At 28.6% G+C, this 24,360-nt stretch overlaps 7 protein-coding genes across 8 annotated transcripts; 2 read left to right on the forward strand and 5 right to left on the reverse strand.

The window, feature by feature from the left end:
- Positions 1-252: 252 nt before the first annotated feature.
- LOC114946531 (uncharacterized) lies at positions 253-2,347 on the forward strand. Its single transcript, XM_029323059.1, has 4 exons — positions 253-423; positions 814-939; positions 1,412-1,626; positions 2,029-2,347. Exons 1-3 carry the CDS (start codon positions 397-399, stop codon positions 1,592-1,594), a joined length of 336 nt encoding a protein of 111 aa, XP_029178892.1. The 5' UTR covers positions 253-396; the 3' UTR covers positions 1,595-1,626; positions 2,029-2,347.
- Positions 2,348-2,720: 373 nt separating this feature from the next.
- Positions 2,721-5,814, forward strand: LOC114946458 (peptidyl-alpha-hydroxyglycine alpha-amidating lyase 2-like). The gene is made up of 8 exons (XM_029322950.2): positions 2,721-2,803; positions 3,336-3,505; positions 3,790-3,947; positions 4,242-4,437; positions 4,546-4,738; positions 5,031-5,219; positions 5,398-5,507; positions 5,649-5,814. Exons 2-8 carry the CDS (start codon positions 3,353-3,355, stop codon positions 5,754-5,756), a joined length of 1,107 nt encoding a protein of 368 aa, XP_029178783.1. The 5' UTR covers positions 2,721-2,803; positions 3,336-3,352; the 3' UTR covers positions 5,757-5,814.
- Positions 5,815-7,063: 1,249 nt separating this feature from the next.
- Positions 7,064-10,218, reverse strand: LOC114946530 (uncharacterized). The gene is made up of 3 exons (XM_029323058.2): positions 8,794-10,218; positions 8,466-8,690; positions 7,064-7,447 (listed from the first exon to the last, which is right to left on the reverse strand). The coding sequence occupies exons 1-3, from the start codon at positions 9,688-9,690 to the stop codon at positions 7,391-7,393; spliced, it is 1,179 nt and encodes a 392-aa protein (XP_029178891.1). The 5' UTR covers positions 9,691-10,218; the 3' UTR covers positions 7,064-7,390.
- Positions 10,219-10,292: 74 nt separating this feature from the next.
- Positions 10,293-12,592, reverse strand: LOC114946524 (mevalonate kinase-like). Its single transcript, XM_029323054.2, has 2 exons — positions 11,708-12,592; positions 10,293-11,590 (listed from the first exon to the last, which is right to left on the reverse strand). The coding sequence occupies exons 1-2, from the start codon at positions 12,584-12,586 to the stop codon at positions 11,333-11,335; spliced, it is 1,137 nt and encodes a 378-aa protein (XP_029178887.1). The 5' UTR covers positions 12,587-12,592; the 3' UTR covers positions 10,293-11,332.
- Positions 12,593-12,796: 204 nt separating this feature from the next.
- LOC114946459 (uncharacterized) lies at positions 12,797-16,331 on the reverse strand. Its single transcript, XM_029322951.2, has 2 exons — positions 14,933-16,331; positions 12,797-14,788 (listed from the first exon to the last, which is right to left on the reverse strand). Exons 1-2 carry the CDS (start codon positions 15,830-15,832, stop codon positions 14,531-14,533), a joined length of 1,158 nt encoding a protein of 385 aa, XP_029178784.1. The 5' UTR covers positions 15,833-16,331; the 3' UTR covers positions 12,797-14,530.
- A 90-nt stretch (positions 16,332-16,421) lies between these two features.
- LOC114946568 (uncharacterized) lies at positions 16,422-19,967 on the reverse strand. Its single transcript, XM_029323122.2, has 2 exons — positions 18,810-19,967; positions 16,422-18,683 (listed from the first exon to the last, which is right to left on the reverse strand). The coding sequence occupies exons 1-2, from the start codon at positions 19,704-19,706 to the stop codon at positions 18,426-18,428; spliced, it is 1,155 nt and encodes a 384-aa protein (XP_029178955.1). The 5' UTR covers positions 19,707-19,967; the 3' UTR covers positions 16,422-18,425.
- Positions 19,968-20,393: 426 nt separating this feature from the next.
- Positions 20,394-22,437, reverse strand: LOC114946572 (mevalonate kinase-like). 2 transcript variants are annotated; one of them, XM_029323130.2, is made up of 3 exons: positions 22,170-22,437; positions 21,027-22,057; positions 20,394-20,896 (listed from the first exon to the last, which is right to left on the reverse strand). In XM_029323130.2, the coding sequence occupies exons 2-3, from the start codon at positions 21,927-21,929 to the stop codon at positions 20,642-20,644; spliced, it is 1,158 nt and encodes a 385-aa protein (XP_029178963.1). In that variant the 5' UTR covers positions 21,930-22,057; positions 22,170-22,437; the 3' UTR covers positions 20,394-20,641. The 2 variants fall into 2 exon arrangements, with proteins under 2 accessions (XP_029178963.1, XP_029178964.1); XM_029323131.2 differs by lacking the exon at positions 22,170-22,437 and having other exon boundaries at positions 21,027-22,140.
- Positions 22,438-24,360: the final 1,923 nt, after the last annotated feature.

Raw genomic sequence — 24,360 nt, forward strand, 5'->3', positions numbered from 1 at the left:
CAGATAAATATTGTTATTTTCTCACATCTGGTTATCTTATCACTTTGTCCATTTTTTTTTCTTTTCTAATCTTTATGTAAGCTTATACTTTTGTACTCCAACTTGCTTCTTGTTGTCGAAAAATCATACAATTCATCATAAATAGTCGCGGGTGACGATCGATCATCGCATAAGCAAGAGCTGACCTACCCTTAACAACGTCAACATAGAATACGTACCGCAGAGGGATGTACGCATGCTCGACGTTATTCGCTCCTTCCCTTCAGGAACTGCATCGTGTAGGGATAATGCCTTACGAGCGACACTGCGGCGGGCAAATGCAGCTCGCGTGGACTCGCCATCCTTTCGGTGCTTTTTTGCACGTAATCCAGAGGAATTGAGGAGACAGACGTTTACATGTTTTACGCAAAAATGAGGGAAAATGTAAGTAAATACATATATATATAAAACGTGCAAATTTATACAAAATATTTGTCAAATTCTTGCGATAAGTATTACATTGCATAGTGAATAGGCATAAGCATTCTGGAATTACGAAAGGAGATTATTAGTTGAGAGAGAGAGAGAGAGAGAGAGATAATAAAATTTATGTATCTTTTTTCTTTACTTTCTTAATTATATTATAATCTTTAGATTGAAAATCAAGCATTATTTATGGAAAACATTTAAAAGGTAGGAATAAATAAATTGAGATAAATGAATGATATCAGGAATATGCAAACATTTGTGAAAATTAAATTCTGTTCTTTTTTATATATATATATAAGGGATAATTGATTTTGTACAGAGCATATAAACATTATTTCTTTACAGGACAGAACTGCACTATGTTTCTTGTTGATACTTGCGTTATGTACGAGAGTATATTCGACGAACGCCAGACACATAATTGCTAAGAGAAATTATAGTGACCAAAGTGTAAGAGGCTATCTGGCGGAGGTAAGGCGATTATAAAAGAGAAAACTTATTATATTATAACAAAATTGTTTACTCTTGTGACTTTGTGCAAACGAGCAATAGAATAAGAAATAAATGCAAAGAAAAGAACAAGAAAATCCCTTGTAAACATTTAAACATACAACTCTATATTATATGTATTAAGCAAAATTAAAATTCTCTCGATTTAATAAAAATAAAATTAAAATATATACATATAATTCTATTAACTTATTATATTGTAAATATTGATCATATGTAATATAGATAATAGAAATGTTTTTGTCATTAAATTAACAATTTTATATAATTTACGAATTATAATACTCAAAAGAAAGTGAACTGATTAAAAGTTATACTTGTCAACTATTACGTTAATTAAGAAAATTATATAGGTTTTATCAACAGTCCCAAATTTAGAATGACATTGAAAGAGAATTAAAGCTTCTTACACAACGAGCTATCGATGTTTCAGAGGACCTGTTGGTGGAACGAGGTATGCAAGGAAGAATTTCATAGTAAGTTTCGATGCCGTTGCCCAAGATGGTCTTATTGCCGTGCGCCAGGGAGATATTATGATGCGCATTGCAGCATGACACGCACAGGCTACATATGGACCCAACCGGAAACCTCGTTGAGCCTCGAAATCGATAAGTAAACGGCGCCGTGGAAAGCTAAACCTAAAAAAAAGTAGGTGAATTAAAAATCTTTATAAGAATTTATAATATTTTAAAATACATGCACACATTTTTTTATATAATTAAAAGTAAGATTTTTACCTTTATTCGAATTCATTTCTATCCCAGATATTTTTTATTCGCACTAAAAGTAATCCGAAAACAACCCATAACGTACGTGCATTTTAAAAATAAATTAAATAAAATGTAATTATTTTTTTATTAGAGTATTACATATTCGACTTAATTTCCAACAAAATCTCAATTTCTTTTAAATAATTGTTTAATATTTAATTATATTGGAAATAGAAAAAAATTTATCAAAATATTTTTAAACCAATCTCTTTTAATTAATTATCAAATTAAACAAAAATAAACTGTCTTTAATTAACGTAATTCGTTCATTTTTTTATAGGTATGGCATTACAAAGGAAATCAAATTTTTCCCCTGTAAAATCAAAATCGGCAATTGTTAGAATTTCCGCAGATTGTTTACTCATCGGATTAAATATATGATGTGATTGTTCAAAATGTAATTTTCTATTAGCAATTTTATTTGAGAAAAAAAATGGAAATTCGTAACATATTCAAAGAATGGTGTTCGAAAGACTTGAGAGCAATATAATTTGTATCAGCACATCGATGAACACGCTGCCAAGAATTTATAATTATTGCGTTATAAATATATAATAATATATAAGCTCGTTGTGATTAATAAAGTTCTGATGAAGTAACTTGTGACTAATTCATCAAGTATAACACAGATTTATTTGAGATTTGTTTTTTTATATTATATAGAATTATAGAGCAATATTTCTTCATTTCATAATTTATACAAAAATATATATAATTAACAAAAATGTTTAGTTATGTGACAAATCTTCATCTTGAAAAATAATATCAAACTTATACCATTGTGCGTGTCTGTATTAAACATTGCCACGCATTACCGAGAGTTATTGATTGCTCTGTGAATAGAGATAAAAACTCTGACGTCAACGGTTTCCAGGATACGTTACCTAATGTTCCTTTCCACTTCCCCGGGAATAGTGAGCAGGACACCTGCGCGTAAATATCGATTGACGCCCACCTGTCTGATTCAACCGGCAAGTCCTTTCTCAAAATCTTCAAGTAGAGAACAGTGCTTCGGTGAAAGTCAGTGTAAAGGCCAGCTGTGTTTCATCAGCTCGGTATTTTTCTTTTCAGTCTTATTATTAATGAAAACAATTGTTCGTGATCATGTTCAAGTTTAATCATATTATAGCAAAAGATAATTAAAAAATTATATAAAATTAATCACGTTATCCCATTTATATCTGAGAATCTCAATTATATATCTCCCTTTAATGTATCTTCGCATATAAAATTCTATTATGTCACGTATTGGTATTATTGTAGTTTCTAATATTTTTAATTGCATTTGTCTAGACAATGTTACATCGAGTTGCAAAATAAAGCAATTATTCAGAGATCCACGAAAATAATTGATGTAATCATCGATTGGTCATTGAATTCTCGAACGTTTTTACGTATTCCGAGAATCACGAATTTTTTTAATTTCTCGTTTATTCATATCGAGCGATTAATCGATTCCCTCTGGTCTTGTACTTGTTGCTCTCGAAGATATATTTTCGAATCGTGTTCATTTAAACTCTTCGAGCGCATGCGTGTACTATCGATTCGACATCTCGCCCTGGACCTCATCAGCTGCGAAATTTACAGAGGAGGAAAATAACGAGATGGCGGACAAATACAATCAGTTGCCTCGATTTCTCTCGGTGCTTGCGATAATATTATTCAGAGGTGTTACATCTGACATCGATGAAGGCTTCGATGGAAATCATTTCAACAGACTCGACCCTGAATCCGAAGCTCTTTATCGTCTTTCCCAAGTACGTATATACGTATAAAGATTTATAATATAATTTCTATACGTCGCAATATTTTAGACAATGTTCATATGCGCATAAACTTGCAAGATTAATAAACAACACGTAATGATATTGAAAAAATTATGTTTCGACATTTATTTACTGCAATGCCTTCTTTATATTTTAATTGCATTTAAAAAAAATAACGATAATATTTTTTAATTAAAATTAAGTATAATTTTTTTATTTACATTGTAATGATATGATGATTCCATCATATGATCATAAATTATTTTCATTGTTAGAATCAATTTCCGGAATCCTACAATTATGCGCCGCTGCATCCCGTTGAAAATCATTCCTGGCGAAGTCCCGAAAATGTCGGCGAGATTTCTGGAGTCGCAGTGGACCCATCGGGAAATCCCGTGATCTTTCATCGGGGAGATCGAACATGGAATTATGAGTAAGTATCATAAAATAAATTAACAAGTAAAAATCAAAAAGAGCGCAAAGCAACTTATGCTTTTGAACATAAGAAAAAAAGCAACGATTATTAAAGAATTTTTAAAAATACTTACTTGTATTATATATTTATTTTATATAACAAAAATAGAATATACTCGTATATGTAACACTATATTGTACAATAGGTAATTTTCAAGATAAATTTATTTGAATGTACAATTATTTGTTATAATGAGTTTATAATGTAAAATATTCTCGTGTCTTTTATAATACATCTAATGCGAATTTTCAGAACGTTTAACGAAAACGCAGAATATCAAGAATATAAAAGCCCTATTCATAGCAACACAGTATTAACATTAGATCCTAAAACCGGCGATGTTATTCGCGGCTGGGGAAATCATACGTTTTATTTACCACACGGGATTCACATCGATAGCCTTGGAAACATATGGTTGACCGATATTGCTCTTCATCAGGTATTCAAGGTATGTAGAAAAATATCACAGAATCTATTTTAAGACACAAACAGTTTTAATAATTGTTCTGAGTAAAAACAGTTGGCGATTGCTATTAAAAGTATTAATAAATTACAGTATTCGGCCTCCGGAGTTCCTCGACTGATCCTCGGTCAACGATTCGAACCTGGAAGCGACATGAGACATTTTTGCCAACCAACTTCGGTCGCAGTTTTACCGAGTGGCGAAATTGTTGTCGCTGATGGATATTGCAATAATAGGATAGTACTGTTCGACAAAAGAGGCATTCCTCTGTACAGCATTGGCGAGCGTAGGTTTCATATTATTCATGTTAATATTAGACTCTACCTTGAGTTTTCGCTTATATCGATTTTTCAAAGTACAATTTTATGACTACAATTAATAACTATAAATAACATTAATAAAAATGTAAGAATTTGCAATTTTTATTTGATCTTCTTCGTTATTTAATTCATCTACTTTTAATGTCGTAATGAGAAGATGATAATTCTCTCTTGCTTATAAAAATATACATATATATACCTGTATATAAATTGAACAAGATACTTCAAAAAATAAAATAAATGTATTTACACTTTTAGATTGGATATCCTTAAGAATTCCGCATGCCTTGACGATTTTGCCAAACAGACAAGTGTGCATTGCTGATCGTGAGAATTGGAGGATCGTCTGTTTGGATGTGATACCTTCCGATATGAATCGAGATCTCGAACCTTCATATTCCATTCGTCATCGACAATTTGGTCGCATATTCGGTATCACATCGCATCGTAAGTAATTCAATACGACAAATATTTACAATTTATTGCAATATTATTATTGCATCAAAATTAACAGTACATTATTCTTAACTATAATTATATGTATTTAAGAAATTTATTAATTTAAATACGCAAAGCAAAAATATAACAATAAAATTATAATTATCATTATTATCAATAATTTTAGGTGGTTTTATTTATGCTGTCAACGGTATGACTGGAAACATACCGATCAAAGGTTTCACTATCGATTCGATAAATCGAAACGTAACAGAAATCTGGGGTCCGGAATCTTCGGTAAGTTACATTTTACATTCGCAATGCATGTAATAATTTTCAAATTTTATATTATAAATATCTTGATATATATTTCAAAATAAATTGTTCCACATCTCTCTCTCTCTCATAAAATAAGCATATATATTATATTTGTTTCAGTCTTTCGCGATGCCTCATGCCATCGCCGTATGTCCGTATGGTAGAGCACTTTATGTATCAGAGATTGGACCCAATAAATTATGGAAATTTGATCTACTGCAAACTTAACTAATGTAAAAATTAAACAAATAATATTGCAAAATATATTGAACGCCGAAATCTATAATGTCGTATATTGTTACCTGATCCTGGAGTGAACTAAAAATTAGAATTCACAAAAACAGTAACATTTATTTCACCTCTTCCAGCATCTTATTACGTTTCAAATCTTAATGTTGCATATAATATTTGCAATAATCGTACCTTCGAATCTGAGATATTTTATGAACAACACAGAAATGTAATTTTCTCTATATAAAAGGTAAAAAATGCAAACAAAATTTTTACACTTTCCTTATTTTATATTAATTTGATATATTTAACATTATAAAGGCGAAAATTAATATCATAATACAGATTTTTTGTAAAAGAAAAATTATTTTCAGTTTTTAATACAAAGAATATCGTTCAATCGAATATGTCATGCATATAAATGTAATTTAAAAAAGAATTATTAATCGTGAATCAGTAATCTATATTTAAGGTTTTATTTAATTCGAGAATTTATAACCAATGAAATAAATGCGTAATATTAATTCTACAACGTTATTTGCAAATAAAAATAAAAGTAATAAAATATTTTTTGTTACAAATATTGCTTGCTTTTTTGAATGTCTTAATATCCTAAAATGCTTATCTGTTTTAACCGAGATAATTGATAATTATTACAAAGATTATAATATTATATGTTTGTCAAATATTATGTAATTGTACATATATCCGATGCATTAACAGATATTTACATTGCAGAATATTTTAAAGATAATATCAATAAAAAAGACGATACATATTTGTAAAATAAAAAAATTTCATATGTATGCACATATACATATATATAAGTATCATGTAAGTGTAAATGTTACAATATTTACACTAATCAGATTGTTTCTTTCCAAAATGGAGCAAAAATACAGAACATGATATAATAGTGAATATGTCTAAGATATCAATTTCTTATGTTTTTTTATTTAATTTTATATAATATGTATATTGTGTTTCAATTGTCTCTTATTTTTATAGAAATAATTAATTCATGTTATTAGAACAAATATCTATCACATTGTCAAAGTTATTACATGAATATATTCTACTATTATGAATGACATATCTCTCATATGATAAAAATATTTAAATATTTATATTTGATTAAATATTAAATTAGATATTAAATTTGTTCATATATACTCTATATATAATATATAAAACATAATATATTATATTATATTTTATATATTAAATATATATGTATATTTCTATCATTAATTTTTATAATAATAATAATATTTATAGTAATAATAATAAAATATATTGTACATTTATATAATTTTATAATATGAAAAATGCCATTATGTCATGGATTTAAAAATATCGTTTTAACGGTTCTTCTATAATAAGACGCCTAAAACGTTATTCTTATGATTATCATAATTAGGAAAAAAACAATCGTCATTATTTTATTTGCACTAATAACAACTTATATGATACTTATACATGTCGGAATTTCAGAAAATATGTAATCATATACGTGTTTGCTTACGTGTAACATATACAGACAATACTTTTATACGGCAAATATAAAAAATACTTTGACGTCGTACGACATAATTAAAGTATATAATTATATACAGTGCTCATTCCTCAGATTATTTAATACAATTCCACACCATATAATTTTGACGGTTTTCTGTCGCAGAATAAATCTGAAATCGATGTGTGAATTTCTGTGATTTTCTTCACGTTTACATATATTCATTTCGGATTCATCTGTTTCAGGATAAAAAGTTCAAGAAGACCAGCACTGCTCTATATTGAAGAGATGACGATAATAAGAAAATTGTTAAGAAATATAATAATATAAAATAAATAAGTAAATAAGTAGCTTGTTAGATAAAAATGCTTGTAAAACTCTCCTTGAATTTCAATTATTATATTAGTAAGAAAGGCAACAGTGATTGATCCTGAAAGAGACGAAACTATACAGGAGCTATTATATTTTAAAATAGATATTATAATTAATATGTGCTTTTATAAAAAAAAATTCGGAAAAATATTTTTGAAGCGGTTCATAAAAAAAATTTGATCAAAGTTGGTTAGAGCAGGATATCAAAGCCGTCATAAATATCAAGAACGACGAATTTTTTACAATCATTAATATTCTTATATATATAATATTCACATTATCTAAAATCTATGATTAAAATCAATCTAAACTAAATGAAAGAAAAACGAATAAAGAACAAAAAGCTGCAGAAAAAAGAGTTTATCAGAACAGATATCAGATAGATACTGCTAATGTTATTAAAATAAATTTTTTTACATGTCATCATTATATTTGATAGTATCATTATATGTTTGATAGTATAAATTAGAAAAAAATTTTTTGTAACTGCATGCACAACTGATCTATATTTTACATTTTCTCGAAAGAAGATTATTAATCAAGATATACATCTATTTATTAATTTATATTAATCTATATCTAAATTTGATTTATGTATATGAAAATAATATAAATATCTACAGTGATGTAAATATATAAAATTATAATGTTGTAAATTATTCGTCATTTAGTACTTGCAATAATATAATGATCAAGTAACTTACTATAAATTTCTTACATAATTTCTAATATTTAATTATTTGTCCTTATACTTATTTCTTAATTTACAATTAATCATTTTAATATCAATGATGAATTCTCACTCCACTGCAACTTACAGTGATCATAATGGAGGGAAAACCCTCTTTCATTAAGTGTTCAGTTATCTTCGCGATAAATCCTTTTTTTGGAGCTGGTGTCAACAAAATGTATACATATTCGCCACAACCTGTGAGTTTTCCCGCTAATCCATAAATGTACGCAATCGAATAAATACGATTCAAATTTGGATGCGACAGTCCAATTTTTTTAACAAGATAGAATTGATCTAGTAGAATGAGGAACTGCAAAATTAAGAAATTAAGAAACAATATTTGAGTTTGTTGCAAATGCATTATTCAAAAATACGTAACAAAGTAATATCAAAAGTTGCAAAAAGAAACTTACAAACAAAAATTCATAAATATCCTTTAATTTGTGTAAATCGTTATTTCGTTGAATTTCATCAATTTGAGCAAGACAGTAACTGACCTTCCGTGAAATCAAGTCAAGTCTATCCAAAATATCTGTGCCGGAAGAATATACTCTGGCCATTATTTCCTTCTGTAGATATTTATTTGGCCTCATTTTCGAGTCGATCAGCAATATATTCAGTTTCGGCACTTTCAAAAGCCTAATATTGAAACCTTTCTGAATGTCGTATTGAAATGTCACTATTTGACCGTACGTGCATACTTCGTGAGACACCCCAAATGTATAATTCTGTACAACTTCCTCGCAATATTCAACGTATCTCGAGATATCACTTAACTCCTTCTCATTAAATATATAGTGTGCACCTTTCTGAAGACGTGCCCAATGCAGAAAACATCCTGCGAGACACGTCGCGAACGATGTCGAACTGCCCAAACTAGCTTTCATGGGTAATTCGGTGGTCAAGTGCACACGAAAAGGAATTATGTCAATCTCCTCATTGTGTGCGATATAAAGCAACAGGAAAAGGAAGGTTTGCAAGCTAAATTTCTGCTCGCACGTGCTCCACATACCGTTTGAAGTGATGAAATATTGCACGTGCCTAAGCAACAAGATATGATCCGTCATCGGATAAAAGTGTCTGTCAGCAAAAAAAAAGTTTAAGACCAGGTCCAAAGATAAGTTCAATGATAAATTGACATCGGGGAACTCTATCTCAATTATCTTCCTTGAAGTACTCAGTTCGCAGAATTCGACCGTAGTACGAAGATCCAAGCTAGCTGTCACAACATGTTTGTCGTACATCATCCTATTTTCTCCGAGTAAAATCATACTGCCCGGTGCGGAAATTTTAAATTTTTTAGCAATCATTCTTATTACAGATAGAAATCTCTGCTCTTCGAAAAGATTGATGTAACAGTGTTGATCATCAGAAAATTAAATCAATGTTATAATTCCTGTCAAGTTTTTATCAAGATTAAATATATTGATGTAACCTGAGGAGAGTCACTAGAACGATATTAATATCGTTCACTTTCATTTCTGTGACATAAATAATTTAGTAATATGTGAGCGAATTTATATTACAAAAAAACTGCACTTAGATTCTTATTTTTTTCCCATTTGATTTCCATTGGTGTTAACAAAATAATCCTTTCAAGGCTTTACAGAAGAAAGCCTGACTAACACATACACTATTTTCAATTATGGAAATTTTATAATTTAGACAAGAAAATTAAAAGTCGTTTAATTCGAGAAAATTATTTGAGAACGTCCGTTGTCACAAAAAAGCAGGTTTAAACTTCGTGTGTTGTGCGAATACAATTTCATACTTGATGGTGACTAATATCGTCTCAATAACAATAACAATGTTCAAAAATCACGAAAGTCCTAAACATCGATTATAATGTCAGCTTTTCAAAAAGTTATTTAAGAGGATGATATATTATTTGCAATCTTAACAGTCAAACAAATTGTCATTATCAAATTTATATTGAAAACGTATACATTGTCAATACAAATATATGATACATACATTTATACATTTACAATACAATTATATAACGTATAATTTATAAATTGATGTCTCAGTATATGTGTACAAATGCGTCTATGTATTTTCGTATGTATATTTTATGCAGCAGATACAGTAAACGTTAAATGTCGTTTTGATATAGATATAAAATATAAAATGTGATATAAAATTTTATAAAAAATATAAAAATTTGAGATATAAAATAAAACGCGCTAAATATATCATCGAATTATATAATTTCACATCAAATTGTATCATTTCATATAATTTTATCATAAAATTATTAAGTGCAAAATAATAATTCATTCTCATTTTCTCATTCGATACAACGAAATAATTTGTATATTTATTTAACGCACACGTGCACCTGTTAAAATTCCTGTTGCTTCATTTAATCATTAAACGACGTTATAAGAAAGCGTGAAAACTTTTATCTTACAAAATACTTTTTCTTACAAAATTGTAATGAAATAAATTGTTTTTTTACACGCCATCACTCACTGTTCGATAATATCGATTGGTAAAATATATTAAAAAAAGTTGTTTTATTACTTTGAAAAATAAATACATAATAATATAACACGAATATATACGATTTATATTTTCAAAGCTAGATCCTGTGAGTATATAATTATTTATTTAATCAATAAAAAAATCATTAAAATATCTCATTAATCGTACCTTCATCAATTTATTTACGAATGCAAGTGGGTAGCATAAAAAACTAATTTTCTTTCGATGTATTTTGAAGTAAAAATATTCAATAACTCTTTATAACTTCATACATAACTCAATACAAAAAAAGCAGAAATTTTAACAGAATACATTATACAAAACTGTATAGTGTCCGTCGTTGTAATTAATAATTCTACATTTATATTTAGCTGCTCATTATAATATTGTTAATACTACTTAATTATTAATTATTATTAGTTATTGTTAATAATACTTAATTATTAATATAATATTGATACGATTTTAATCACAAATTCTCACTCCGTCACAACTCACGTTGGTTATCCTGACAGTGAAACCCTCTGTTATTAAACGTGTTGAAAGATTTATAATATTTTTGCTCGGCGTATCTGGTGGCAATAGGATGTATGCGTATCTTGCATCAAAATTTGTGAGTTTTCCCGCAAAACCATACATTTTGGCAATCTTACAAATGTAATCCAACCTTGGATGCGACATTCCTAAGTAACTGAGGAACTGTTGATTTAATACAATTAAGATCTGCAAAAGAAACAATTACGAAATTAAGAATTATCATTTATTTGAATTTGTTGTAAACGCATAACTATTCAAAAATACGTAACTAAATTATATGAAAAGTTGCAAAAAAAAACTTACTTGCAATGCATCGTATGTGAAGCGTAATCGATAAGCATTCATATCATTAATTTTAGAAAGTTTGCCGGCAACTTGTTTCGACATATTGTTCATTATATTAAGAATGTTATTTGTGGGTTTATTACAAAATTGTGTCGCCATTTGTTCTATTTGTTCGCGCTTACTTTTGCTAATTTGGGAGTCGATTAACATAATTTTCATTCTCGGCACGTTCAAGATTTTAATACCCTTATACCGATTATGGTAATAATATCTGACTATTTGGCCGTACGAGCACACGTCGTGATCAGCTTGTATAACGTAGTTTTGTATCACTTCCTCGCAGTCCTTTACATATTCCGAGATATTTTCTATATCAATGTCCTTAAATTTACCAGATTCACCAATCTGTAGACGTCCCCATTGCAGGAAACAACCCGCGAGACATGCCGCGAACGATGATGAACTGCCAAGACCAGCGGCCAAAGGTAATTCTGTGGTCACGTGCACGCGAAAAGGATTGATTTTGAGATCCTCGGAGTGAATCATATATATAAACAGAAAGAAAAATGTTTGCAAGCTAAATCTTTGCTCGTGCGTCGTCCACATGCCGTTTGCCGTGATAAAGTACTGCACATGCTTAAGCAACTTTAAATGATCCGTCACATCAGAATTAAAATCGATAAAGAAGTTTAAGACCAATTCCAAGGGTACGGTTAACGATAAATTGACATCGGGGAACTCTATCTTAATAACAGTTTGTACGTTGTCGCTTAATTCGCAAAATTCAAGCCTCGTCCGAAGATCTAAGCTAGCTGCCACCACCATTTTTTTATACATCGCCAAGTTATCTCCGCATAAAATTAGCTTGCCCGGTGCGGAAATTTTAAATTGAATCATTTTTCTTTTTTACGAATAGCAATCTTTCTTGATCGATAAACGTTGAATAGGTAGATCGTAGAAAATTCAATCTGCCGTAGTTCTTGTTGAGATTTATCACAACTAAATGTATTTACATATATATAAAGTGAAAAAGATCGCTTCTGTTCGTTTTGTATATAAGCTAAAAATGTATAACGTCGGCAATGTGTAACATAAATAATATATCAATATGTTGTCAAATTTTTATTCTGTACAAAAGAAACGCACCTAGTTAGATTCAATCAGTTTTTCAATCTTTCTCGTTGCTTTTCACTGCTGTTGACGAAATAGTTGTAAATTGTCTTAAAAAGCCGGAATAATGCTAATATTACTTTCAATTATTGAAATTCTAAAACAGACCAGAGAAAAAGAGTTATAATAAAAATTATTCGAAAACGTTCGTTTCCGCACACAAAACAGTGTTTACCCTTCGCGTCGTTTACAATTTCACGTCTTGATCGTGACTGACTTCGTCCCAATAACAATGACAGCGCTACGAAGCCTAAACATCGATTACAATGCCAACATTTTTGAAACGCTTTAATAAGACATTATTCAAACTTACATATTAAAATCTTACATGTAATCTGAAAATTATATATTATTTGCAATATAATATGTTGTATAATATAACATATAATATAATATAATATATAATTTATATAATATAACATAATTTACAATATAATATATGATACAATATATAATATATCATATTATATATTATATAATATATACAGTATAATATATAATAGTCAAATAAATTATCATCTTATTTGCATTGACAACATAATGATATTTACATATTGACGTTTCAGAGTATATGTACATACAAAAGTACGCTTACATTTTCTGTATAAATATGCGAGTGTAATATTTGATGCAACAAATGCAGAAGAATATATACTTTGACGCAAATTATTTTATCATTGAGATATAAACCACAATATTCGTACATCGAATTATATTATTAAATATAATTCAAGTATATAATTTTGACACGGACGATAGACACGCTGCCCTTATTATTTTCTAGATCGATTGTAAAAAACTTGATTCGACTATACAATAAGTAAGGTACATCAATTTCAGTTCGAGAGTCAAAATTCGAGGTAGGATGATGATACTTTTTATACGAATATTTCTTACAAATGACAAAATATTTTAGTCTACAAAATTCGATAAAATAAAAAAAAAATAAAATACTTATTATTTCTCTTTTGCCATTTCTGTATAACGCTAATATCTATAATAATCTATAATATTTATAGATTAAAATTCATTTCTTATTCATTTATGCAACGGATATGCCCTTTATTATATTATTTTTAGTAAAATTTCACTTTCTTCACTGCAGTCATTGAATGATAACTTTATAAGCGAGAAAAAATGTTTCCTTGCAAAGTATATCGAAATAAATAGATTTTCTTATACGCCTCATTATATACTTACAATTGTTAAAATATACCTATTTACAAAAATCATCTTTTTGCATTCTTACAGGATAATAATATCTGCATGTGCTTTACATCTTTGAAAAATTATGTAAGAAGTGAGTAAAATATAGTAAAGCTTTTTATTAATCCATCGAAAGAAAATCATCGGTCGTATTTTTTAATCAATCTGTATTATCGATTCCAAATGGGATGACATATGAAACAATTAATTTTATACACAAAAATATTCACGATCATTCCTTGCTTATAACTTCATAATTCAATTAATGAAAGAGATATCACTAAAAAGGGAAAAACTCTCAAGTAACAAAATATAGTATATACTGTAAATTGTTCGGTCTTTCCCACTTATGACACAATTATAATTAAATTCGCAAGCTTACTATATTATTCGCACGTAATTACTCACATGTTATTTCTAACTACTTATAATACACAATTTTTAATATATAAATCTTAAATTCTACTAATTTTCAATTGTCACCCCACGACTATTTATATTGGATACTATGGGATAAAAACCTTCTATATGTAATTGATCACAAAGTGTATCAAAGTGTTCTTTTAAAGTATTCGGCGGCAACAGAATATATGCATATGCACTTACAAAACCCGTGAGTTTCCCTGCGAAACCATAGCGTGTCGCGATGTCGAAAATTCTTTCCAAATTCGGATGCGACAAATTTAAGTTTTTTAGCATATCTTGATTCAATGTAATGTTGTTCTGCAAAGCATTAAAAAAATTAGATGGAAAAAAGCAATGCAGCTTTCAACAGATAATGATAAGGTCGAGATTCTTATAAACAAAATTATACAAAGTATTAAAATAATTTGCAAAAAAAAAACGAAAAGCGAAGACAAGACTTACCTGCAGCGTTTTATATAATTCCTGTACTAGTTGTACATTATTGGACCTCTGGCTAGCCTTAATTTTAGATAATGTTATATAAACTTCCCGCGATACATTATCGATCTTGTTCAATATTACGTTAACGCCGTTTCTGTGTGTGCGTTTCATTACGGCCAATTTTTTCATCTGCTCTTGCTTATCGTTATAAAATTTCGAATCGATGAGTAAAATGCTCATTTCTGACATGTGTAAAAAGCGAATGGGAGAGTCCACTAGTTCCTTGTATCGAAACAACGTCATGTGACCGTGCGTGCACACGTCGTGGTCAGTCTCAAACACATAGTTCTGTATAACTTCCTCTGAAAACATGGCCCACTCCGAGATCATGTCCAGCTCTTGATTAGTGAAGCCCTCGTGACGGCCCTTCTGTAATCGTCCCCAATGTAGGAAACAGGCCGCGAGGCAAACCGCGAACGAGGACGAACTGCCGAGGCCCTTGCCGACAGGTAATTGCGTGGTCAACAGCATGTTAAAAGCCGTTATCTCGATCTTCTCGTGATAAGATATGAACAAGAACAGAAAGAAGAAGGTCTGTAGACTAAATCTCTGGTCGTACGTTTTCCACATACCGTTTACGGTGATGAAGTATTGCACGTGTCTGAGGAACAGGATATTGTCGTCGACCAAATATCGATAATTTTCGCTGGAGATGAACTTGTTGATCAATTGCACAGGCACGTCCAACAATAAATCGATGGCAGGGAAATTTATCCGAATCGTTGAATTAACTATCTCGCAAAATTCTACGGTGCTGCGGAGATTTAGGCTGGTCGACAAAGCGTGTTTTCCGTACATGACCATGTGCTCTCCGCACATGTAAATCCTGCCCGGTGCGGAAATCTTGAATTTTATAGGCATACTTCTTTTGTGAATACAAAAATGTCCACCTCGCGAAAAGATATCACTTTAATCGTAAAAAATTCAGTCCACTCCGCAGCTCTTCGAGATATAATTGTTAGACTCGCGAAAAATGTATTTGTAACGCGATGAAGATCACCGAGATAATATTCGTCGCTTGTCTTTTCGTTTGATATAAGTCATCAACACAATTATATCGAATTATATCGATACAAAGGAAATGCACATTTAAATTCGATCAGATTCTCATTCCTTTCTATTATTTTAGTCCTCAGCGAAATAGTTAAATCGTGTTCGTTTATTTTTTTCAAGGCTTCACGCACAAGTTTGATTTTTTACACACTATTTATTATTAAAATATTAAAATTTTATATCACATAAACGCTAAAAATGAAAATTACTCGAGAATTTTTAGTGATCGTTCGTTTCTGTGTTTATATTTCGTGTTGTACAAACCGCGTTTCGATCAGGACTGATTTCGTTCTACAACAGTAAGAACAGCACTCCAAATATGCGAGCCAAAATATTGACTACCAAGTGTTTTGATGTTTTAATGAGAAGTCGTGATAAACGTATACATAATTATATATAATCTGACATATATGATGCTTTATTTGCAATGTTACAGTCAAATACATTGTCATTGTATAATTTGCATTAATATAATTTACACATGATATTTTTTCTGATCGAACTTTTATACATGTATAATTGCGCATTCCGTAATTATATTCGTGTAATCGTTTATGCAACATATACATGTAATAAAGGTATGCTTTGAAGTCAATTATAACATAATTGAGATACATCGCAGTTTTAAATGTATCTCGAATTATATTATTTGGTATAATATAATTGTATAATTTTATAATTTTATAATTGTATAATTTTATAATTGTATAATTTTATAATTGTATAATTTTATAATTGTATAATTTTATAATTGTATCATTGTATAATTTTAGAATTATATAATTGTATAACTTTGATACAGAAAAATAAAGTGCTGTTGTTTTATAAATCGCATTGCTTAATTCGATAAATCAGATGCATCACTAACTTCGTCCTAAAATCATAATTAATAAGGAACAGAATAATAATACTTCTTTTTATTAACTTTTCTCATAAATAAAAATTTCCATCTCTAAATTCAAGATAAAAGCAAAAAAAATAAAAACATTATTTTTTTTGGACTTTGACTTTATGCAATATAAATGCAAGTCTAATTGTTTATAATACGTAATAATACGTAAATATCTATATTATGTCTATACTATGTAGCAATACATAAATGTATAATATAGATATATGTATATATATAATAAATGTATAGATATATGTATAATATAGATGTAATAATATAGAGATTTTCCACATTATAATGTATTAATAAACTAAAATGTATTACATATATTCCATCTTTTTATCAAGCAATGCGATAATACATATTCGTATATTTATTCGATGGACGCGTATTTTGCTATCTCTGTTAAAATTCCTGTTTCTTTATTATAGCCACATTTAATAATAATGTTAAAAGCAAGAAAACATGTAAATATTTTTCTTACAAAGTACATTAAAAGAAAATAAGTTTTTTCACTCATATCATTATACTTGCTTTCGATAATATAAATTGATAAAATATATTTTGAACAAATTTTTTGGCATATAATTAATTCATTTTATTATTTTGCATTAGTAAATATACATAAAGTAATTTACGTGTGCTCTACACTTCCTAAAATAAAAAATATATGCCAATTTATTCAGATTGTACAATTAATTCAACGATTTATTATTATATTCAAAAAGCAAGAAAGAGATTTGTTCGATATATTTTTTAAGCACATAACTTACAATACAATTATGTTTTTTTCAATCTATATTTTCGACTGCAAGTAGGATAATATACGAAAAAAAACAGATTTTATTTATTTAATATATTTTATAATAAAAAAAATATTAACATGACGCCTAGCTAATTTTCATACATAATAATTTAATACGGCATCGATGAGATGAGCCAGGAATTTTTAATAACAGAATTTATTATATAAAAGATGTATATTATTCGTTCTTCCTAACTTATATAACATTAGAGCAATTAAGGATGCATAGGAGATACAATCAGAGACAAAAGTATCAACGCTATTCATCTTCTACAAAATCTATTCAACTTGTAGAAAATCACTTACAATTAGTTTAATATCCTAACTTTCAGAAATCGATAAAAAAGTCAGAATTTCAACAAATTATGATTTTCTTTTAAATGGTTTAGAGTGAATGTTAATGTAATCTCGCAATATTGTTCTTTAAAATTCCAGTTACACATGTAAAAAATTTAAAATACATGATATCATTTCTTCAATATTTTTAACGTAATATAATCAATCAAATTATATATAAAACTAGCAGAAATTTAAATTGCAATAACTTTTAAATGAGTTGGTGAATTAAAAACCAAATGTTAACAGTTGCTTTAGAAAAGTAGAATCGATCTATATAATTTTGAATAAATTTTATACCATTTTTAAATGTCTCCCATACATCCTTAAACTAAAATCTTACATTATTCATCAAATTAATGATTTTATTACATTCGATTAAATTTCACGCCCTCGCAACTCACGCTGGTCATTATGAAACTGAAACCCTCTGTAGTTAAATTTGTTTTAAGATCCTTGATATTTTCTCTCGGGGTATTAGGCGGCAACAGAATGTATGCGTATCCACTAAGACCTGTGAGTTTTCCCACGAATCCATGATTTTTCGCGATTGAACATATAGCATCTAATTTGGGATGCGACAAACCCAGTTCATAAAGCGTCTCTTGATACGACTCAATGGAAACCTGCAAAGCGTTGACAAATTAGAAGACAACAATTACCAGATAATTATGCGCTCGAAAATTCTCAATCAAACGACACTACATAAAAATTCCAAGTACCATTAATTTTCAAAAAAAAAACATACTTACTCCTAATGTCTTGTATAGACTCTCCAATTGCTGCAAATTATTTCTGAAATAATTAATTGCATTGAGCTTTATGCAAATCCTCAACGATAATCTATCCATAATGTTTAAAATAATTTTGACGGCTTTGGGATTGGAATTTGTCATGTATGCCATGCGCGACATCTCTTCGAGTTTATTCAGGCGAATTTTCGAGTCAACCAGTAAAATCTTCATGTTCGGCACATCCATGACTTTAATAATAGAACCAGATAAACTGTTCTGAAATCTAAATACTTGGCCCTCCACGCATATCTCGTGGTCGACCCCGAACGTATAGTTTTGCAAAATTTCCTCGCAGTTCTTAACGTATGATATGATATTCTCCAAATCGAAGTCGTCAAATTCACTGTGAGGACCCTTCTGCAGACGCGCCCAATGTATAAAACATCCCGCGAGACATGTCGCGAACGATGATGAACTGCCGAGATTAGCGTGAATCGGTAATTGCGTGGTCAGGCGTACTCGAAAAGATTTGACATTGAGTTCATTGTGATAGGCGATGTGAAGGAACAGGTAAAGAAATGTTTGCAAGCTAAATTTCTGGGCGTATGTTTTCCACAAACCGCGTGATATGATAAAGTATTGCACGTGCTGCAGCAATGTAACATCGTCCTCAAGTATGTAAAGGGTATTTTCGGCAAAAAAGAAGTCGAAAACCACTTCTAAGGAAAGGTTCAACGATAAATCGATGTCAGGAAATTCTATCTTAACAATGTCTGTTGGCTCATCAAGTAGTTCGAAGAATTCGAGATTCGTACGAAGATTTAAGCTGGCTGCCACAACATGTTTTCCATACATCATCATATGATCCCCGCACAAGATCATTCTGCCCGGTGCGGAAACTTTGAATTTAATCATCTCTCTTTTAGGGAATAAAAACCTTTACACTCTCTATTATCAACAAGATCGACGTAATGTTAAACAATAAATCGTACAAAATTAATATATGCACGTAGAAATCTATGTATATATAATTATTGAAAAATGTTCGTTAATCACAAGAGACAGATTTTATATTTTCCCGTGTTATATACCATTTCGCGTTTTGATTATGACTGACTTCTCGACAATAACAACGCTTCAAAGGCATGAACCTAAATATCGATTACAATGTTTAAAGCTTTTCAATACTTTAATCAAATTTCACTTAACTGTTAACTTTATCATTCCAAGATTTATATGTATAATGTATAATAATAATACTCTTTTATAAATCATTTATTTCAAACAAAAAAAATAATTAAATCAAAATCATTCAATCTATTTCTCACACAAACACATATCCATAAAACATATATGCGTCGGATATGAATAATGTTGATTAAATAAATTTTTTATTTCATAATTCCTTCCTTCAAGATTGCAAAAATAATACAATTCAAGAATTTCGAATTATTTTTCATACACAAATTGCATTATATGATTTAAATTATAAAACATCCTGCATACTAATTAATTTATAAATCGAAAAAGTCTTCTGTATATTTATTGCGCAACATTGCTTATATTCTTAAAATAGGATAGGATAGAATACAAAAAAACTGATATTTTTCAATATATGTATTTTACAAGAAATACAAAAATTCAATAATTTTTCACCTTCGACTTCATAATTCAGTACGACGGCGGATTATTAAGAGCGGAATATTAAAAAATATATGGTTTATTCCACTTTTTCTAAAATGCGATAGTTATTAAGCAACTAAGTAATCTTGTCACATTTTTTGCTTTTATTTATTTGTTATTATTGAATAATTTATATATTATCGCAATAATTTTAATAGAATTAATCATCAATTAATCCTCACTCCATCACAATTGATGCTAGTAGTTATAACATTAAAACCCTCTTCCTTTAAGCGTATTATAGCATTCGTGGTTACATTTACTGAAACATTCGGTGATAGCAGAATATATATAAACCCTCCTCCAAAACCTGTAAGCTTTCCTATGAATCCAAAATCGTTTACAATAGAGCATATAAGATCAAATTCCGAACTAGACAAATGATAATCACTCAACATTTGTTGATTTGTTCGAATGTGAAACTGCAAAAATTAAAATGTTAGTTATAAAATGGTACAGTTTCTGAAAAATTATTATGTACTATCTTATTAATACAGCAAGACTAATCGAATATAGTAAAATATCAGTGTTAAATAAAAACGAAAACGATACCTGTAAGTCATTGTAGAGAATTTCTCTACGTCGAAAATAGCCCTTTTCTACGGTATGATTTATTGAAATGAACGTGTTATACATTGCTGTTGCTATTTCATCTAATTTAGTTAACAGAAATTCAAACTCGGAAATTAAATGTTTCAACCTTGCCATTTGTGTCGCTCGTTCACATTTAGTCTGGCGAATATTCGAATCGATCAGTAAAATCTTCATTTTTTCCATATTTATGAACTGCTGCGAATATCTTATGAAATTAATACGTCGACATATTTTCATGTTGCCGTTTATACAAATGTCGTTATCGATCGACGCAAATCCATAGTCCTGCATAAGTTCTTCACAAGATGTAGCGTAATTTTCAATTGCAAGTAATTCATTGTTATCAAATTCAATATGATCACCACACTGCAGTCGTTGCAAATGTAAAAAACACGCTGAGAGACAAACCGCGAACGATGACGAGCTGCCAAGTCCAACTCCGATGGGTAATTCCGAGGACACTTTTACGGCAAATGGTTTCATCTCAAAATGTTCATGATAATAGATAGAATAAAGCAGGAAAAAAAACATTTGTAAGCTAAATCTCTGCTCGTTTGTCTTCCACATACCCTTAATGGTGATAATATCTTTCACATATTTAAGCAAATTGATCGAATCTGACTGCATGTATGATAAATTCTCTTGATAAAAATAGTTTCGAACTTCTTCTAAAGATATATTCAACTCTAGATTAACGTCAAGTAACTCTATCCTAATGTTTCCTGACTGTTCAGGTAGCTCGTAGAATTCGAGAGTCGTATAACGATCTAAACTGGCTACAATAAATTGTTTTCCATACGCTGCCGAATGTTCTCCGGATAAGACAATTCTGCCCGGTGCAAAAATTTTAAAATTAATCATCCTGTTTATCAATAAAAATGTCTCTTTTCTATCAAATTGATGTGACGTTGAACGGTAAAGAGCAGACAACTCAATATTCTCGTGACATGAGAAAGATCTAGAGATTATATTTGCCGTTCCTTTTCGTTCTGTAAATATTAGAAATGCGTCAGTTATATATGTGACAAAAATATCTAATCGATTATACGTTATCAAATAAATATGCGTATATAAAGTAAGTAATTAAATTAATGTACTTACAATCTATCAAATTCTCGTCATGTACTTATTTTCATTTATCAATTTTTCTCAAGGCATATCGCATATAAATATATATTTTAACTACTAAATCTTTATAAAATAGAGAAGAAAAATAGAAAACCACTAATAATCAATTGAAACGTTTGTTATGGCAAACGAGACAATATTTATGTTTTGTACACTTTCGTGTCTCAGTTATAACCGATTTCATCTTGAAACATGTAATAATATTATTAAGAAATCGTTCAAACAATACAATAAAAATTATACATTAGTTCTATAATAAAATAATAACACATTATTTTTAAAATTATAAAACAGTTCTTTTATTATACTTTCAAATAATATTTAATGTTATAATTTTAAAATATATATATGAATGTGTGTGTATTGTCTAAGTAGATATTTTTATATAATATTTTATACTGTAAACGAAAAAATATATAATACTTTGATGCAGATTATTACATAGAAAACGTATATTGGATTACGCTTAATAATCATATAATTGTATAAATCATATTATTTCTTAAATTATTTTTACGTATAATTTTATTTGACATAAAAAATTAAAAATGCCCTTTTATTATTTAAAAAAATCATATTTAAAGCTTAATTCGATTTAATAACATAAGTTTTGATTGGAGAGAATTATTTCGAAGTGAAATAATCTACATTTGTTTATTAAATTTTTTACAAATCTCTAGTATACGAAACTGAAGATGTAAAGAAATGAACTAAAAAATATCTTTTTTTCTTTAAGCGATCACTACAATATTGCGCAAATCCAATTAGAATAAATATCGTAATTATTTTACGTTCAAACAATATAGTCATTTTTTATCACGTTATAGATATTCTTAAGTAAAATATAACGTTTCTGTTTAATAATAGAATATATTTTATTTTCTATGTTATTTATTTCAGTCATTTTAAATAATGAATAATAAAATTAAAAGTGAAAAGAACATTTAAGTCATTTCCAAAGTTTATGAAAATAAAATAATAATATAATATATATATATATATATATATATATATATATATATATATTATATATATGTATATAATTTTTAAACTTTTCATATACTATATCATATTTCATATACCACTCGTTCTTGATAATACTAAAATATATAAAAAATATTATTTTTAATATGTATACTTATTTAAATTTGCCTTTATATTTTCACAAAAATACATGTAATAATAAGTAACAAATATATAATGTGTTTCAAAATTCGCGCTCATAAAATATATTGCATTTTATTATCTAATAAAAAATAAAAAAAGTTGAAATATTGTTTTTGGGTGCTTAACAAAGGACATTTTTAAATACAAAAATTACATTACCAGCTTTACTTTTTACACAAACATTAATAAAACATGCGTTCCGACGTATGTTTTATTAATGTTTGTGTTAAAATTGGTTTCTTTGTTAAGCACCCGAAAACAATATTTCAACTTTTTTTATTTTTTATTAGATAATAAAATGCAATATATTTTATGAGCGCGAATTTGTATGTATAGAATGCTTTATAATTTAAATTATATAATGCAATTTAATGACTGAAAAATGAGTTGAAAAGTTTTGTATTATATTTTTTCTGCGAAGTTAAATACTGTCCGCAGTATCTAACAAAGAAACTAATAATCTAGCAGCTAACAGATACATATATATCCATCTAGATATGTCTACCTGATAAAATAACGCTATATTATATTTTATTCCATAATTACTTTTTTAAACTTCGTAGAAAAAATATACAAAACTTTTCAACTCATTTTTCAGTCATTAAATTGCATTATATAATTTAAATTATAAAGCATTCTATACATCAATTAATTTGCGAATTGAAAAAGTCTTTTGCATATTTATTACAGTGTATAATCTTAATGCAACATTATTATCAATTATATTTTCAAAATAGAATAAAATAGAAAAACGAATATTTTTTATATATTTTATCAAAAAAACAATAATTTTTCAATAATTTTTCTGACTTTTAGTTTTATAATTCAATATGATGACATTAAGATACCGTTATCTTTCGATAACTGACCCTGCCAACACTATACGTGAAAGAGACGTTCTGCATTGATCGCAAAGTTGCAAGAAAATATGACACGTCTTTTACACATTGCCGTGACGTAACATACAAAAGAATTTAATGAACTGTCTATCGGATGT

Source organism: Nylanderia fulva, unplaced genomic scaffold (genome assembly GCF_048542155.1).
Source record: "Nylanderia fulva isolate GAGA-0341 unplaced genomic scaffold, ASM4854215v1 Scaffold9, whole genome shotgun sequence".
In the NCBI taxonomy this organism is placed as follows: Eukaryota; Metazoa; Arthropoda; class Insecta; order Hymenoptera; family Formicidae; genus Nylanderia; species Nylanderia fulva.